Here is a 17,161-nt window from a genome sequence, read left to right as displayed (position 1 = left end):
CCCAAGTGCCTGGAGGGTATTCTGACACCCAGGGCAGAGCTCCTCTGTCAGTGTGCAAATGGATGTAGTTTTGAAGCTTTGGGGTTTATTTAAATTTAAATTTTCTTTCCCCCCTGGTGCCATGAGAGTCTTTTATGGTACCAGTGTGTGATCAGGGGAGATTGGGCCGAAGTTAAACCAGCCCATTGCTCACCTGGCTGAGTCCCTTTTTAGAAATCTGGAACACAAACTCCATTTTTGCATACTCCTGTGAAGACTCTCATTTCACCATAAAATGCACACAAATCCTTTCCTTCTTTTCTTATCCTTTCCTTCTCGTATCAACAGATGTTCTACCAGCTCTGTGATTAAATGTGGGAAAGTATTGCACACTGACAGATGAATTTTCTGTTAGAGAAAAATTTCAAAGCTAATGCTTGTATCCACTGTATTGTTTGTCCATTCCCTTTTCTCTCTGACAAACACAACAAGCAGTGAAGATGACAAAGAGCAGCTGCCATGAGCCACAGACGTAGGAGGAGAAAGGAAACTTCAATGCTTCTGATAGATGTGGCAATGAAATGGAGACAGAAATTCTGGACTAAGTGTGAACTCGATGAGCAATCTGGCTGCTGCTGGATGGAATCAGCTTTAGGGCTTGCTGTCATTTGGAATCTTTTACATTCCCGAGTCTGTTACGAGTGCAAGGCTTCTCATACTGATAATATGTTCTACTGCATAGCTTAATATAATTCCAGCCCCCTGTGCTTCGATGAGGCTTCTCAAGACTCCATTGGGTTTAATTTCACTGCAATATTCGTGGACTGAGCAATTTACTTTGGTTTGGCCTCCAGCCCACACAAGCAGCACCTGCAGGGCTCTCACAGCCATGCCCTGCTACGTCAGCCATGGACTGGCCTTAGGCTACTGAAGGACAAAGGTGTGGAGGCTGCCCTGCTTCAGCTCCAAGCCAAGCCTGGCCCATGGCATTGGCACACACCTGCACCCCTGGCTATATAAGCACAGCTCTCCAGCTGGGACAGTCTGCCCAGCACTCACCATGGCTCGCTGGCACATCCTGGGCTTGGCCCTGTGCTCCTACCTCGGGGTAGCCTGGGCTGCGACCGTAAGTACAAAGGCTGGGTTTGCACCCTAAGGCTGAAGGTTTTCTCCTCCTGCCGTTTGTCTTTGGGACTGTGGGGGAATTGCTGCTGCCTGTCTGCTCCAAAGGGCACCTGCAGGGCACCTGCACAGCCACAGCTCCAGTGGCACCGTGGGCTTTCCACAAGGGATCAAGGGCACGGATGGGGAGGGTGGGATGTGAATATGTGGCAATGTGGGAAACCACACTGATGAAGGACAGAGCAATGGATTTTCTCTTCTGCATGGTACCACCTGTAGCTGGGTGTGGTGCTCACCGAGGGAGGATTTGTGAAAGGTGAGAATAAGAAACTGGGACTCTTTGGGGGCTACGTCGACATCTTCAGAGGGATTCCCTTTGCTGCCCCCACAAAGACTCTGCAAGACCCTGAACCTCATCCTGGCTGGGATGGTAAGATCCAACTTTTGAATGCCTTTGGTTTGGGGTTTTATTTTCACTTCTCTCTCTTTAATCTCGTACACATGGGAAATGGTACAACGTATTATTCAGACGGGTTGTAAGGTCTGGGGAGGGTTTGCTGCCACTGCACTGGACTCAGAGAGGAAAGGATGGGTGAGCAGACACCTTGCAACCAGAGAATGGAGCTGATACCCTTAACCAGGACATGCTGTCTTCTCTTTCTCCTCTTAGGAACACTGGAAACAAAAGAATTCAAACCACGCTGCCTGCAGATGAAGCTGACACAAACTGATGTCCGTGGGAGTGAGGATTGTCTCTACCTGAACATCTGGATCCCTCAAGGGAGGAAGCAGAGTATGTGCTGGGCAGGAACCTGGGCAGGACATTCCCACCTGCCTTGTGTGCACAGACTGTGCTGGATTCTGTCTCAGTAGTTGTGGTCTGTAGTGGGCAGGTGCTGAGCAGTGATTTTCAGGGTAAAAAGGGGGGAGCTGTGTCAGACAACACCTTCCCTCACCTTCACTGTGTTGGGAGGGTCAGCCTCTTGAGCAGAGCAAGGATTTTCTTGCAGAGCATCAAGTCAGCTCCTGCACAGGGCAGAGGGGAGCAGTGCTCAGGGAGGGGGTGAGGGCATGGAGGGGCAGCAGCTTCCAGCTCAGAACGGGCTCACTCTGCTCGTGTTCCTCTCCTGCCAGTCTCTACCAAGCTGCCTGTGATGGTTTATATTTACGGCGGCGCTTTCCTGGTCGGAGGCAGCCAGGGAGCCAATTTCCTGGACAACTACCTGTATGATGGGGAGGAGATCGCCGTGCGGGGCAACGTCATCGTGGTGACCGTCAATTACCGCCTGGGGCCGCTGGGCTTCCTGAGCACCGGCGATGAAAACATGCCAGGTACCAGGGCTGATCCTCCTCGGGGGCCCTGTCCAGGCTGCCCAGTTTGACAGCTTTGCCGTGCCCCTGCTCACTGGTGGCTGATCTCTGTCCCTCAGGAAACTACGGGCTCAAGGACCAGCACATGGCCATTGCCTGGGTGAAGAGGAACATCAAAGCTTTCGGCGGTGACCCAGACAACATCACCATCTTTGGGGAATCGGCCGGTGCCACCAGTGTCTCCCTGCAGGTGAGCGATCCTTGTTGGCTGTGATCAGAGCCCCCTTCTGTGTCAGCCAGAGAGAGGAGCCCCTTGGCACTCACCTGCTTTCCTCCCCACCTGCTGCCTCAATAACGTGCTGCCCTGGCCAGGACAGCCATGCTCAGCCTCAGTGCTTTGTAGCTGCTCCTCCTTCTGCAGCTTCATCAGCCCCACCACTGCAGCCATGTGTCCTGTGAAGAAACTGCCTTTACTTTCCATGTCCCCCTCCTCTGCTCCTCTTCTCAACATCTTTATTGTTTTTTAAACTCCTGAGACTGTTAAACACCACAACAGGTGGCATCTTCCCCAGGCTGGGTGCACAAGCTGGGAGGTGATCAGTGGGGCATGCCATGGTGTCTTCAGGAGTTTGTACCCAAATTCTCTTGTTTCTGTTTTTCCCCTCAGACGTTGTCACCAAAGAACAAGGGCCTGTTCAAGAGAGCCATCAGCCAGAGCGGTGTCGGCCTCTGCAGCTGGGCCATCCAGAAGGACCCGCTCCTCTGGGCCAAAAAGGTAATGTGCAAGTCGTGCCTGGACAAGTATAAAATTAAAAAAGCAATTCCCTAGAGGAGGGCATGGCTAGGAAGGGATTGGGCGGGAGCTGTGCCCAGCAGAGCTGTGGAAAGTCACTGCTTTGACATTGAAACCACTCCACAGCTCTGCTTCTAGAAGAACAACTGCTGGCTTTGGGAGCTCATGCCTGGATGTTTCTCTCTCTCCTCTGCAGCTTGGAGAAAAGGTGGGCTGCTCCACTGACAACACCACCATCTTGGCCGATTGCCTGCGCAGCTCTGACCCCAAAACCTTGACCCTGGCCTACCACCTGCAGCTCATCAACCTGCCCAGTAAGTCCCCCTGCCCATGCTGTTGTCCATCAGCCACCCTGGGCTCCCCAAGCTCTTGGCAGGACTCTGGAGCAATTTCCAGGACTATTGAAACAATGCTTGTGCCCTTCAGAAAAGGGATGTTAATGGAAGCTCTTGCAGTCACCTTGCTGTAGGCAGATGCACATTGCACCAGGTGAATACTGCCCCGCATGCAATGGTAGCAGTGGCAGAGGGATTACCACTGGCTATGCCTTGGTCACAGAGCAACTGTTTTGGGTTCCTGTTCTGTGAAAGCAGCAAGAGCAATCCCTGAAAACAGCTTGTAAACCAACAGAATACATCACATCCCTGCTATTTCTATTTGAGTCGCTGGGTGGAGTATAGGAACGCTGCTGCATTTGTGTTTGTGGGGATTCCTTCCCCAAGAAGATTCTCCTGGTCACAAACCACAGCATTTAGCCTTGGTCAGAATAGAGTGGCCATAACACTGCTGTGCAACTGCACACTCTGGGGCTGGCTGTCCTGACAATCAGACAGCATGGCCAGGTTAGATGAGAAGTTCAGCTCTATTCTATCTTTGGCTGGACTCTTTGGGAAGGGATTTGCAGGAGGAGAGGTTTAGTGGATGTTACCAGGTGGTGTTTGCCTGGCAGATCTCCTTCATTCTTAGCCATGAGGTATACCCTGCGTCTGGGTGACCTCATGCCCACTGCTCAAGTCACTGCTCAAGCTGTCGTTCACCACAGCCTGTTCTTTCTCTTTGAGTCATTGGATGTACCAGACCACATCTCTGGTGTTAGGTGGTGTTTCCTCACCACCTAACAGACTCCACTCTTGTCTCCTGCAGTGCCCCTGGTGCACACCCTCGCCCTGTCTCCTGTGGTCGATGGGGATTTCCTCCCAGACATGCCAGAGAACCTCTTTGCCAACGCTGCTGACATCGACTACGTGGCCGGGGTCAATGACATGGACGGGCACTTCTTTGCCGGTGTGGATTTACCGGCCATCAACCGCCCGCTGGTGAAAGTCACTGCGTGAGTCACACGTGCCCTTAGAACCTCAACAGGAGACATCTGCTCTTAGTGCAGCTCCCAAACCACAGAGTTAGACTTGAGTGGACAAGGCATCCAAACAGGATGTCACTGTGAGCCTGGGTGCCCAGGCCTTTTGTTGCCGAGTCCAGAGGCTTCAAGAGAAAGGAGCAGGCAAGAGCCCTGCCCTACCTGGAGCTGCTGGTCAGTAATTAATTAATATCACTTGTCCTTCCAGGGACGAGGTGTACAAATTGGTCAAAGGCCTCACCGTGGACAGGGGCGAGGCTGGAGCCAACGCCACCTACAACATCTACACACAGAGCTGGGGTGACAAACCCACGCAGGAGGTGGTGAAGAAGACAGTGGTGGAGCTGATGACTGACTACATCTTCCTGATCCCCACACAGAAGGCACTGGACCTGCACGTGCAGAATGCCAAGTGAGCAGCTCGGCCCTGGCAGGAGCCCAAAGCCAACCTGGGGGGCTGAGGAGTGGGTTAAGAGGGCTCTGCTGTCCCCTCACAGCTGCTGAGCCAGGCTCTTTTATTTCCCAGGAGTGGCAAGACCTACAGCTACGTGTTCTCCCAGCCGTCCCGCATGCCCGTGTACCCCAGCTGGGTCGGGGCAGACCACGCTGATGATCTGCAGTACGTGTTTGGGAAGCCCTTTGCCACCCCCTTGGGCTACAAGACCAAGCACAGGACTGTCTCAAAGGCCATGATTGCTTACTGGACCAATTTTGCCAGCACTGGGTGAGTGATTTCCATTCCACCTTTGAAGGGCTTGATGCAGCCCTTCAGGCTGCTGGTTTTGTCCATTTTCAGGATCATTCCCAAAATTAGGGTGTTCCATGTCTCTCTTATTCCTGAGGCCTAATACTCACACAGAAGTTAAGTCCCTATGTTTAGCTGGGATGATGCCAGACGGGATGGAGGGAGGAGACCACAGGTCATCAACTCACTCCTGGCAGGCAGAATTCCTATTGCTTGTCCTACTGTCAGATTCTCTCTTTCCTCTCACTTAAAGCCTCACTTGAGCAGACAGGGTTCCGGCCAAAAACTTCAAAACTGAGCTTCTGTGCCTCTTTTTTTCCCAGTGATCCCAACAAAGGCAATTCAGAAGTGCCCGTTTCCTGGCCAGCCTACACCAGCGAGGGCAAATACTACCTGGATATCAACAACAAGATGAGCAAGAGCTCTGTGAAGCAGGACCTGAGATCCCGGTTTGTGACCTTCTGGAACTCGGTGTATCTGCAGCTCCCACAGGTTGCCAACATCTCCCAGGCAGAGTTACTGTTCTGAAGCTAAGAAAAAGCAATCTTTTAGAGATCATTAAAAGCTTGCATGTAACTGAGTGACTCTGTTTTTCTCTGTGTTTGCTGTGACAGAGTTTTCTTGCTAATGTCAAGGTCTGGCAGGATGGAACATCTGTGGGCAATGTGTGTTCCCTTGGCTGTGACAGTAAGGCCTGACCAAACTGCCCTTGAGGCAAATTATATTCTCACTCTCACTTTATATCATTCATCTGCCACCTTTTGTGGCATTAAACATTGCTGAGATGAAGGCTGAAGTTCTGAAGAAGCAAAAGCTTGTTTTCATGAGAATTACACCAGGTGCATTGCACGACCAGAGAAACATACAAATGCATGCGACCATTGGCTCAGCTCAGGGTTGTTTTCCTTCATGGTCCAAGCAGGACAGGGACAAAACAACACACGGGGGAGGTGATTCTGCATCTGTTTATGGGGTCAAGCCGGGCTGAGGAGCCCCAGGTCCGAGCAGGACAGGACCAGGCCCTCAGGCCGAGCCCGGCCCGGCCGCGCCGCCGCTGCCCCCCCCCCCCCCCGGAACCGTCGTGAGGCGGAACCTTCGTTGCCTCGGTGCGCGGGGCGGCGCCGGGACGGAGCGGCGCGGCACCCATGGCGGCGGCGCGGCAGCGGGGCCCGCGGGGCTCGGCCGTGCTGGAGCTGCCCCGCACTCCGCGCTTGGTGTGCGTGGAGTACCCGGGGCTCGTCCGCGATGTCGGGGCCATGCTGCGCACGCTGGGAGGAGAGCAGGGGGTGTCGCGGGTGAGTGGGTCCGGAGAAGGGGCGGAGAGGCTCGCCCTGGTACTGGGCAAGGGGATGAGGGCCAGGGCCGGGGCGAGCCCACACGTGGGACCCTCTGTGTGAGTCGTTCCAGCCCAGCACGTCCCCACGCAGGGCCCGTGTGTGGTTTGGGGGTGATGCCGCTTCCCTGCTGTCCCCGAGCAGGGATTCAGGCGGTGTGGGGTAAAATCATGGAGTCATAGAATGGTTTGGGTTGAAAGGGACTATAAAGTTAATTCGATTCCACCCTCTTGCTATGGGCAGGGACACCTTCCACTAGAGCAGCTTGCTCCAAACCGTCCTTGGACATTTCCAGGGATGAGGCAGCCACAGCTTCTCTGTGCCAGGGCCTCCCCACCCTCACAGGGAAGAATTTCTTCCTCATATCCAGGATGCTATCTTTTTAATTTACTTCTTCCTGATACCCAGGATGGAGTGGCTGCACATGCCTGTGATGTGCTGCAGGTGTTGGTGGGGCAGGAATGATCCCCCTGGGGCTGTGTGAGGGGAACAGCCGATGCCTGTGGAGCTGGGGGCTGGCACAGGAGCGCAGGGCTGTGTGGGTGGGATGCTGACAAGGGCTGTGCCCCCCTTGCTGACAGATTTACGCCGACCCTGCCAAAAGGCTGGAGCTGTATTTCCGCCCCAAGGACCCCTATTGCCACCCCGTGTGTGCCAACCGATTCCCCACCTCCACCATGCTGCTCAGGGTCAGGAGGAGGAGCAAGAAGAAGCAGCAGTTGGACACCGAGGAACAAATCCAGCCAGAAGTCCAGTTTGAAATGGAAATTCTCGGGATTGTCACCACTGTTTACAAATTTCAAGGTAACCCTTGGGATTGTGTGCATGTGGCTTAGAGATGAGTGTGTTTGATGGGAAAAGGATGTTTCCCCCTGCTGGAAGGAAAATCAAGTGTGCTGTTGTTACAGCCTCCTTGCTGGATAAACCTTTGCATAAACTTGTCAGACTCCTGCTCCTGGAAGTTGAGTGTGAGAAATACTGTTGAATTCACAACAAACTTCAGAGTGTTTTAACTTTTGTTTCTTACAGGAATGTCTGACTTCCAGTACCTGGCAATGCACTCTGGCCCTGATGGCAAGCAGACCTCCATGTATGACAAAGTCCTGATGCTCAAACCAGAGAAGGAAGAATTTTTCAATAAGGACTTACCTCTTTACATCCCACCACCCATTTTCTCACGTCTGGACACTCCTGTGGACTATTTTTATCGCCCAGATATACAGCACAGGTCAGTGTCTTTTCTCATGATACATCTTTCATGTGTTTCACCCTTTTAATTTGCTGCCTTGTGCTGTTTTATCCCTCTTGATTTGGCACAACAGAGGCAAAAACCAGCCAGAAACTGCCTGGCAGTGGCAACCTCAGCAAAATTCCACTTGAGGATTTGCCAGGTGAGGGAAGCTGGAGATGAGGTGAAGATGATGCCTCTCCCAGCTCACTCACACAGTATGGGATGCAGGACACAGCTCCTGCCTGCTTCCAGAGAGCAGGAGCCAAGGGCAGGGTTTCCAAGGATTGATGCCATGTGTTCCTGTGTCCTCCTGGCCACAATTGGCTTTGCCAGAAGAACAACCTGGGAGATCTCCCACAAGAAACATCTTTCATTTTCTCATTGTTGGCCTTCACTGGCACTTTTCAAAGAAAAAGAAATTTCCAGATTGAGTTGCTACCTGCAGTTCCCTCTTGCTTTGCCCCTGACCCACTGAGTAGCTGCAGTAGCTCGAGGAGAGCAAATGCAGAGGATTCAGCCTTTCCAAAACATTTCATCGGTCCCAAGTGCCTGGAGGGTATTCTGCCACCCAGAGCAGAGCTCCTCTGTCAATGTGCAAATGGATGTAGTTTTGAAGCTTTGGGGTTTATTTAAATATAAATTTTCTTTCCTCACTGGTGCCATGAGAGTCTTTTATGGTACCAGTGTGTGATCAGGGGAGATTGGGCCGAAGTTAAACCAGCCCATTGCTCACCTGGCTGAGTCCCTTTTGTCTTTCCCTGTTCCTTAGGGAGGGATACAACAATCCCCAGGTGTCTGGTGAGAACCTGATTGGCCTCAGCAGGGCCCGGCGCCCACACAATGCCATCTTTGTCAACTTTGATGATGAAGAAATCCCAACTAAACCACTGGATGCTGCTGTACAGAACTGGAAGAAAGTGTGTACCAATCCTGTGGATAAAAAGGTGGAGGAAGAGCTGAGAAAGGTGTGTGCCTTACTCCTGATCTGAGCACTGTCCTGCAGCAAGCAGGGGAGTAAAACTACATTTTTTCCCAGAAATTCTTGGTGACTGTGACTGATACAAGTGTGAGTAGATGCTAGTGACACTGCTGTGTTCATTTCAGTCCTGCAAGTTAAGCTTTGAATCTGTGGCCAATTCACATTAAGCCCCTTTTTGTGCCACGACTTCTCACATCACCATCCAATAGCCCATATTGAGTGCCAAAGGCCCTGATACAGACCTGAGTCCACTTGGAAAGCTGCTCTGCCTTTGCTAAGGCCATCCCCCTGTTCTGTGCTTGTCTCTGTGTTATTTCAGCTCTTTGAAACACGTCCTGTGTGGTCTCGCAATGCAGTGAAAGCCAATATCAGTGTCCATCCAGACAAGCTGAAGGTGCTGCTGCCATATTTGGCCTATTACATGGTGAGTGGTACATCTGTGAGCAAGGGAGCATCACCTGGCTCTTCCTGGTCCTTTACCACCTTCTGAGGTCCTTAAATTAAGTACCTGAGCTTAACTGAATGTAAAGAGACAGAGGGAAGGAAATGCTTTAGAACCAAAGTTGAAGCCAAGGAGGATTCAGTGACTGTTTGCTCCATAGGTTCCAATCACCTCTGCAGGTCAGGCAGACACTCCAAGTGACTGTTCACCTTGGCTATGACCTTACAAGGTTGGTTTGTAAAAGCACACAAATATTTGTGCTTTGATGCTTTGATTGCCAAGTTTCAGTATATAAATATTGGCATGGCAAGTGAGCAAAGAGGTGGTAAAATAAATATCTTTGGGCAATGAGGGAAAATGTTAGAACTTTCCAAGGACTTGTGTGCTGAAGGAAAGTGCAATACTGTGGTGCTTTTTCGTAACCATCTTCCCTGGTGTGTTTGTGCAGTTAACAGGTCCTTGGAGAAGCTTGTGGGTCAGGTTTGGGTATGACCCCAGGAAACAGCCTGAAGCAAAGATTTATCAAGTGCTGGACTTCCGAATTCGCTGTGGAATGAAATATGGTAAAAGGGCCCAACCCACAGAGCTGCTCTCTCTGCTTTCTGGTTAATCCTGGTAGTATTTTTCTTTTTATGTGTTTTTCAAACTCTTTTGCCATATTTCTGCTCTGATGAACGTGTCACCTTTTGAGCTCCTTGCTTACTGTAGTTCTTTCTAAAACTCCTGTAATACTTTCTTTCATAGTGTGCAATTGGTCTTTCCTCATTTGACACATTCTAAATTCTGACTTTCCTCCTCCATGAGTTCCAAGCCCAAGTGTCGGTGTAGCAGAGCATCCTCCTCCTCCTCACTCAGGGGAGGCACCAAGCAGGAATTCTGGTGCTCACATTGCAGCTTTTCCTCAAGGACCTCAGCATTTCCTGCAGAATACTGGGTCTCAGACCTTGGATGTGGGGTTCCCTGCTCTGATTTTGGAAAGGATAAGTTGAGGAAAAGGAGTTTGTGATGCCGTCTGTAAGTCCATGACAGAGCTGGCATCCATTCATTGACGTACGATCACATTTCCAAATTAAAGGGTTTTTGTTGATCTCTTCTTCCCCCACTGCTAAAGCCAGCATATCCTGCCCTTCCCACACCAGTGCAGCCCTTGTGTTCCTGAGCTGGGGATATTCTGCAGAGTGCTTGCCCTCAGTTCATGACTGGATTTTGGTTTTCACCTCTAGGTTATGCTGCTACTGACATGCCTGTGAAAGCAAAACGCAGCACGTACAACTACAGCCTGCCCATCACTGTCAAGAAACAAGGTATGCTGGCCCAGAAAGGCTGCCTGGCTCTTCTGCTTCTCTGTTTGCCCCCTGCTAGTCACAGGTGGTGAAGGGTCTTCCTGTGTTCTAGCTGAGCCAAAACTGGAGCTTGTTTTCTGGTTATAAGATTGCTGCTGTTAAGTCAGAGAAAAATCTCCTGCTGGGAAATGTTGTGGGAGTCTGGCTGAGCCACAGTATCTGTTAGCAGGCAGGAGTTCTGCAAGCCACACTGGGAATTCAGAATTCACTGAGGTGCAGAGAATGGGGGAGTTCCCTTTTCTGTGTCAAAGGAGAGTAGAAAAGGTTAAAATTATGAACAAATGGGCTCTGGAAAAAGCTGCCCAAGTCAGCACCTTTCCTGGGACTGTCCAGTAACATCTCTGAAGAATGAACAAAACACATGCTCTGTTGCTGGTTGGTCTGGTTTTGTTGAATCAACAGAGAGAAGTGACAGTCCAATATGAAAGATGTCCCTAATTAGGACTCTGTTTTCCTTTCAGGAAGTCACACAGTCAGTGTCCACGACCTGAAACAGGGGCTGGGTTCAGCTGGCACATCTGGGGCAAAAAAGTCCCCCTCCAGCAGGTATAAGCTGAAGGTAAGCATGACTTTTTATACCAAAATCTTGAAATATCTCAGTGAGATAGGGATGTTTCCTGGTTTATCAGTTATCAAGGGATCAGCTGTGAGTGAGTTGATGTGCTTGCCTGGGAAGCTCCTAGTTGGAGATGGCACTATGGAATATCACCTGAGTATTTTGTTACATGCTGCAAGGTGGGATTGGTGGTTTCCACTCTGCTCTTAGATGTGAGGAGCATTTTGCTTCAGTTGATAAAATTGGAACTTCATGGGCAGCGAAGTACAAAAAAATCACCATGTCTTTATCAGGTTGTGCTGCAAAATTCAACAAGCTGGAAGAAATAAATGAGTTTTCTTTTTTGCTAGAATGAAGCCCGTGGTGCACTGCTAGGCAGTGACAGGCTGCAGACAGAGCTGCAGGTTGGAGAGGTGAAATGTGTTCTCTGCACAGCAGTGCTGATGTGACTGTGGCTGCAGAGGCATTTTGGGGCATTCCTCATTCATCTTTATCTTCTGCCATGTACAGATCTATGCCATAAAACTTGTTTCTCTTGGAAATAGCTTGTTCTTGAATCAGCCCATTGGAAGTACCTTCAGTTATGCCAGAGTTGTCATGTTACACCATAAAATGCACATGAATCCTTTCCTTCTTTCCTCCTCTTAGGAATCCGTCTACATTTTCCGAGAAGGAGCCTTACCCCCCTACCGACAGATGTTCTACCAGCTCTGTGACTTAAATGTGGAAAGGTACTGCAGCTGAGTCTTAGAGACAGATTTCAGTTGTTTATACCCTGTCCATTCACCCCTCTCCCCCTGAGCAGGAACATCAGAGGGATTTAGTTGCTCAATAAAAACAGAACAGTCTTTTCACACATGACCTTCCTTTCCCATCTGACAATTACCTGGATAACCAACTGTGCTATTGCAGCTCAGTGAAGTGAAATGGAAGTAAACCAGTGTAGCTCATTTGAAACATTTCTTTCCCTTTTGCTGCTCTTTAGCCTGCAGAAGATCATCCATCGGAATGACGGCACTGAGTCAGAATGCACGGAGAGGGACGGGTGGTGCCTTGCCAAGACCAGTGATGACCTGAGGGACAGCATGTCCCTGATGATAAAGCAGATCATCAGATCCACCAGACCTGGTAAGAATGTTTTGGACACGAGGATGTTGTAGTTGGCACTGAGGCAGAAGTGTTCCTGCATCCTGTGTGTGTTCTTTGGGATGTTGCTCATTCCAGTGTGGGAGCTGAGGCTGCTGGCCTGCACTGGGAATGTGGGTTGGCATTAGGGATGGCTGGGACTTAAGGTTTTCTATTTAATCTCCCCATTATCAGCCCTTCAGCTTTTAAATGTGTTTTGCACAGTGATAATCAAGATCTTAATTCTGACTGATTTATCTGTTGGTGACATTTTACTTTTTACTTTTTATATCACTGATTGACCAAGTGAGGAAATTATTTCTTCATGATGCTGGGCCAAAGCAATAATATCCCAGTGAATTGGGTCAGAATGAAGCAGGAGAGGAGGCACAGCACTGCAGCTCTGCTGCTGTTCTGCTCTCCTTCCTGGAGTGTGGAGACAGATTGCTCTGGGCTTGATCAGATTCTATTAAGATGTGCAATATTAGCTGTGCCCCTGAGGCTGCTGCCTTCCTCTCACATGTTCTGTGAACTCAACTGCAAATGCCCCCAGGTTGCACTGAGAGAGACATCACAGTGTCTTTCTTTCTCTCCAATTTAAGCTCTTTTCTCAAATACAACAAGCAGTGAAGATGGCAAAGAACAGCTGGCATACGAGTCTGGAGAGGATGAGGATGATGAAGAGGAGGAGGAAGAAGACTTCAAGCCTTCTGATGGGAGTGAAAATGAAATGGAGACAGAAATTCTGGACTATGTGTGAACTCAGTGAGCAGTGTGGCTGCTGTGGACAGAACTGTCTCTGCTCTTGCTCCTTGAGAGCCAAGGGTTTGGCATCAGGATCTGGGAAAGCAGAGCTTGTACTGAGCTGATGATGTTCTCTCTGCACTAACTGCTGGTGGGCAGCATTCTGGATGTTTGGGAGCCACTGCCTGCATTTTCAGAATTGCTGGCTGAGAAACCCTCCAGCAAGCTCAGCAAACTCCCAAGAGCAAGCCCAGAATCCAAACCAGCTGGTAACACACCAGAATATGGGAGAAGCTGCATTCCCAAATCCCATGTGTGGGAGTGCACTCTCTCCAGGTTGGTGGCCATGTGGAAAATAGAAAAGGTGCCTGAGGAGATGCTGGGAGAAGGAATCCAGTGCTCCTGGAGTCTCTAAAGCAGGTTCTGCCCTTCTGCTTGTCCAGAGGGAATGAAAATACTGTGCCATGCCTTTAGCACTGAGCCTTGCTGGTCCTCTTGGAAATAAAACCAGCAGGAAAATACACTTTCTGTCAGTGAATAATTCCCTTCCTGGGATGTAGTGTGTGTTGTCTCATTACCTGCTGCACTTCTCAGGTCTGTTTTGACTTGCCCAGCTAGCAGTTAACAAGGAATGAAGGCAGCTGGCACAAGGGCAGAGCTTCAGGTGCACAGAAGTTGGCCGCTGCCAGCTGCATTGTTCCCACCAAAAGAAAGTCCCAAAAATTAAAGAGCTAGTGGTGTTTTCTGGATCTTGTGCATTCCCCAGTGTGTTCTGAGCACACCTGAAAGCCAAGCTTTCTTTTTAAAAAAAAGAGTAAGACCTCCTCTTCTCCTCCACTGCAGAAACCCTATGGGCTGTTACAGTTGCTTTTAGAGGTGTTACTTGTAACAAAAGTAAAACACAACAAATTATAAGGGGAAAATGCAAGAGTTTCAATTCATGGGTTCAAATGAATGAGGTTCATTTCAAAATTGAGCCTGGTCCCTCACCCTAAAAGCCTTTTTTTCAAAACAGAGTTCAACGCACCAGAGTGAACATAAAGTATGAACTCTCCCACAGTCAGGTCCATCTCCCTTTCTCCAGGAAGGTGCTAGCATTTTGGGGAAAGAGGACAGGACAAGCCCTGCCTTGGGGCAGAGACATTTGAGCATCAGTATTTTATTGCAAAGACTAATTACATTGCTGTGTACAAGTCACACCGGGCAGTGTGCTCCTTCATTGAAGTGGTACAAAATACATACGGTACAGCCAGTCAGTCCCAGGGTGGGCAGGCACGGAGCAGAGGGAACACCCAACACCCTCGCAGGGGTGCTGGTGCCCAGGGGAAGGGGCTTTGGGGCAGGGGGGAGGCAGGAGGCTGCCCCTGCGTCAGGGAGCCAGGAGCTCCCATCATGTGCATCGTGGGCAGCGGGGCTGGAGGAGCTCCATGCCAGCCACGCTCACACCCAAGCAGCCTCTTCCCCACCAAGCCCAGCCCCTGCCACCAGCCCCAGCCCCTGGAGTGTGGTCCCTGTCCTGGAGCCAGGGAAGGCACCACGACCACCTGGGAACTCAGACAGATGGGAAACAGAAAAGATCTGCTGGAATGAAGCGCTTAAAAAAAGAGATGGAGGCAGGAGCAACAAAAGGTCCCCCTTTGGTTAGTGTTTCCTACAATGATTAAAACAAGCATTGTTGCCCCTGCTCGAGCAATTAGTGGTAGAGAATTTGGGAGGGGGAGGCTGGCAGAGTCTGCACCCCATGAGCAGAGCAGAGCAATGCTGCTGCTGCTGCCAGCATCCCTCCCAGCAGCCTTAAATACCAGGGGGAGCACAGGACAGGGACTGGGCTGCAGGGCAGGGGGAGGCTGGATTAGTAAAATGTACAAGTTTGCCTCTTCTATTTACAACCAATAAATACTGAAAAAAAAAAAATCAGTAAACTTTTTGTTTTATACAAAAAAAAGTCTCATTGCTGCTTCTCCCATGGTCAGTGTTTGAAAAAGTCTGGTTAAAGCCCAAGGTGAGTGGCACTTTCTGTGGGTCAGGCAGTGGCAGCTGGGGCACCTGGAGCACCCTGAGCTCTCCAGTCCCTCGCATGCCCACACAGACCCAAAGTCTCTATTTACACAGTTTCACACAGAACTTTGCTCTCCTCTTCCTCAAGCTGGCAGCACTGGGGGCACGGCCCAAAGCTCTCCCTCGGCAGAAGAGACACTGGCATTTGATCTTTGGTGCAAGTTTGAACGTGGGCCTGCCCAGTCCAGCTGGAGGATGCTCTGGATCGGGAGAGGAGCGAGACCCCGAAGGTTCCAGCTGGGGAGAGCACGAGGCACCCACTCCATCGTGGCATGGCCACAGCCTCCTCCACGGGGCTCAGCACTGGTGCAGGGCTGTGTCCTTCCAGCTCACCTCTCAGCCCAGGGCATCCGTGGCTTCTCCCAAGGGAAGGACAGGCAGAGCTGTGCGGTGCTGGCAACGCCAGTGATCCCAGGGAGGACAGACGTGGAGGTAACGCCGGGAAAGCTGGGAAGGAGGCTTGGCAGCCCCTTCCAGGGTGATGGTGGCTCCTGCTCTGCTCTGTCACACAGCCCCTCTGCGAGTCACCGCTCCCTGGCTCGCTCAGACACAAGGCACCTACGGCAGAGGCGGGCTCCAGCTCTGGGCTGGCCGGGCTGGACAAGTGTCGCACCGTGGAAGGTTAAAAAAACAAAAAACAAAACATAGGCAAATCCCCCCCCACTGCTGCCTTCCTGTGTAGAAAAAAAAAGACCTGATTGGAACGGGGGCTTGTGCAGAGAGAGGCAGAGGCTGACACCAGTTGCCCAGCTCTCAGCTCTGGGTGTGGAAGGGAGGTGCACAGCCAGTGCCCGTGGGTGGGGGTCACTCCTCTGCCGTGCAGGGCGGCACAAGGACCTGCCACAGCCAAGCCCGGAGCAGCTGCCCCCAAGGCCCCGTCGGTGATGGGTGGCAGTGGGGCTGAGGCTAGAAGATGCCCTTGGCGATCTTCAGGCCTTTCTGCTTCATCCTGGGCAGGGTGGAGCTGGAGCCGTGCTTGATCTTCACCCCCTTGGAGAAGCCCCGCTTCTTGAGCACAAAGTCGTAGTTGGCAGCGGAGTTCATGGCGTAGAAGACATTGGCGTTGTCAGGGATCTTCAGCTCTGGAAGTGAACAGGGATGAGGGTCAGTCAGGTACCCCCTTCCTCGAAAGGGGACCAGAGTGTGGCTGAGGTTTGTTCCCAGGTGCTGGGACCCCTCTTGCTGTCACCTCTCATCCCAGCTCAAGCCCAGTGCTGCCCAAGCTGCGGGGCTGCACAGCCCCAGGAAAGCCCACACACACACACACACACACACCTCTCTCCTCCGAGATGATCTGGACAAGCTCATAGTCTTCAGGCCGGTCCCCATCCAGGTTGTGTTTGGCCATGGCCTTGCGAATAACCACGGGGGTCTTGTCCTGGCTCGTCACCTGTGAGCACAGAGTGCTGTGAGCTCAGAACACTGCTAAAGCCTCTCACTCCTCCCACAACGTGCCATGCCCATATCCAACCAAGCAGGACGAGCCACCCCTCGCTGGTGTTTCCCGGGGGATGTTACTAACCAGGATGCTCTTGTACATGTTGCCGTTGTCCACAGCCAGGCTGACTCGGATGATGCAACAGTCGTCGACCTGCTGGTTGTAGAGGGGCAGCGAGAGTGAGGAGTAGCTGGAGATGCCGGAGACCGAGCGCTTGTGAGTGCGGGAGGCCGTCACCGGCGTGGAGGAGACGGAGGAGGAGGAGGCACTGCTGGAGCCTGAGCCGATGCCTGACGTGTCCAGGGAAGAGAGGGAGGTGGATTCCCAGAACTGGAGGGCAGGGAGGAGAGGGGATGCGGAGGACACAGTGGGTTTAGCTTCTCCATCGGCCACAGACGGGGCGTACCAGCGCTGGGGGAGGGAGGCCAGAGGGATCTCACTGACCTGTGACAACGGGGGACCGACACAACTACAGCCACCAGAGGCACGAGAGCCTTGCCGTGCTGCCGGAGCAGCCAAGGGCAGGGGCCTCCCGAGCAGCCCTGGGCCCCCCCCGCCTGCTCGCCCCAGCGCCAGGGCAGAGGTGGGACAGTCCCCACACGAT

At 51.6% G+C, this 17,161-nt stretch overlaps 3 protein-coding genes across 7 annotated transcripts in view; 2 read left to right on the top strand and 1 right to left on the bottom strand.

The window, feature by feature from the left end:
* The first annotated feature begins 736 nt into the window (after positions 1-736).
* LOC148221424 (bile salt-activated lipase-like) lies at positions 737-5,836 on the top strand. The gene is made up of 11 exons (XM_088177468.1): positions 737-1,105; positions 1,381-1,531; positions 1,772-1,894; positions 2,236-2,433; positions 2,532-2,662; positions 3,080-3,187; positions 3,402-3,519; positions 4,349-4,535; positions 4,771-4,974; positions 5,089-5,286; positions 5,631-5,836. Exons 1-11 carry the CDS (start codon positions 1,040-1,042, stop codon positions 5,833-5,835), a joined length of 1,689 nt encoding a protein of 562 aa, XP_088033594.1. The 5' UTR covers positions 737-1,039; the 3' UTR covers position 5,836.
* A 592-nt stretch (positions 5,837-6,428) lies between these two features.
* On the top strand, positions 6,429-13,584 carry GTF3C5 (general transcription factor IIIC subunit 5). Its single transcript, XM_014873257.2, has 11 exons — positions 6,429-6,602; positions 7,223-7,445; positions 7,671-7,869; positions 8,642-8,837; positions 9,171-9,275; positions 9,742-9,856; positions 10,517-10,597; positions 11,098-11,195; positions 11,841-11,923; positions 12,178-12,320; positions 12,920-13,584. Exons 1-11 carry the CDS (start codon positions 6,453-6,455, stop codon positions 13,075-13,077), a joined length of 1,551 nt encoding a protein of 516 aa, XP_014728743.2. The 5' UTR covers positions 6,429-6,452; the 3' UTR covers positions 13,078-13,584.
* A 620-nt stretch (positions 13,585-14,204) lies between these two features.
* The window catches only part of RALGDS (ral guanine nucleotide dissociation stimulator), a 56,547-nt gene continuing 53,590 nt past the window's right edge, over positions 14,205-17,161 (bottom strand). For 3 of the 5 annotated variants that reach the window (XM_014873255.2, XM_014873254.2, XM_014873252.2), the window contains exons 16-18: positions 16,642-17,001; positions 16,395-16,509; positions 14,205-16,201 (exon numbers count right to left, since the gene is read on the bottom strand). In XM_014873255.2, coding sequence (XP_014728741.1) covers positions 16,026-16,201; positions 16,395-16,509; positions 16,642-17,001 — 651 coding nt within the window. In that variant the 3' untranslated portion in view covers positions 14,205-16,025. The remainder of the gene's footprint in view (positions 16,202-16,394; positions 16,510-16,641; positions 17,002-17,161) is intronic. The other 2 variants (XM_088177535.1, XM_014873256.2) reach the window with 2 other exon arrangements.

Source organism: Sturnus vulgaris, chromosome 22, assembly GCF_052056855.1.
Source record: "Sturnus vulgaris isolate bStuVul1 chromosome 22, bStuVul1.hap1, whole genome shotgun sequence".
Classification (NCBI taxonomy): domain Eukaryota; kingdom Metazoa; phylum Chordata; class Aves; order Passeriformes; family Sturnidae; genus Sturnus; species Sturnus vulgaris.
The sequence above is the reverse complement of the archived record's forward strand: the minus strand, read 5'-3'. Positions and strand labels throughout refer to the sequence as shown.

Excerpts from the sequence above, each read along its gene's own strand:
- GTF3C5 (XM_014873257.2), top strand. The coding sequence starts at position 6,453 with ATGGCGGCGGCGCGGCAGCGGGGCCCGCGGGGCTCGGCCGTGCTGGAG. Across the intron at positions 11,196-11,840 it reads CCAGCAGGTATAAGCTGAAG|GAATCCGTCTACATTTTCCG; the intron begins GTAAGCATGACT and ends TCCTCCTCTTAG. Across the intron at positions 12,321-12,919 it reads CATCAGATCCACCAGACCTG|CTCTTTTCTCAAATACAACA; the intron begins GTAAGAATGTTT and ends CTCCAATTTAAG.
- LOC148221424 (XM_088177468.1), top strand. The coding sequence starts at position 1,040 with ATGGCTCGCTGGCACATCCTGGGCTTGGCCCTGTGCTCCTACCTCGGG. Across the intron at positions 1,532-1,771 it reads ACCTCATCCTGGCTGGGATG|GAACACTGGAAACAAAAGAA; the intron begins GTAAGATCCAAC and ends TTCTCCTCTTAG. Across the intron at positions 4,975-5,088 it reads CTGCACGTGCAGAATGCCAA|GAGTGGCAAGACCTACAGCT; the intron begins GTGAGCAGCTCG and ends TTTATTTCCCAG.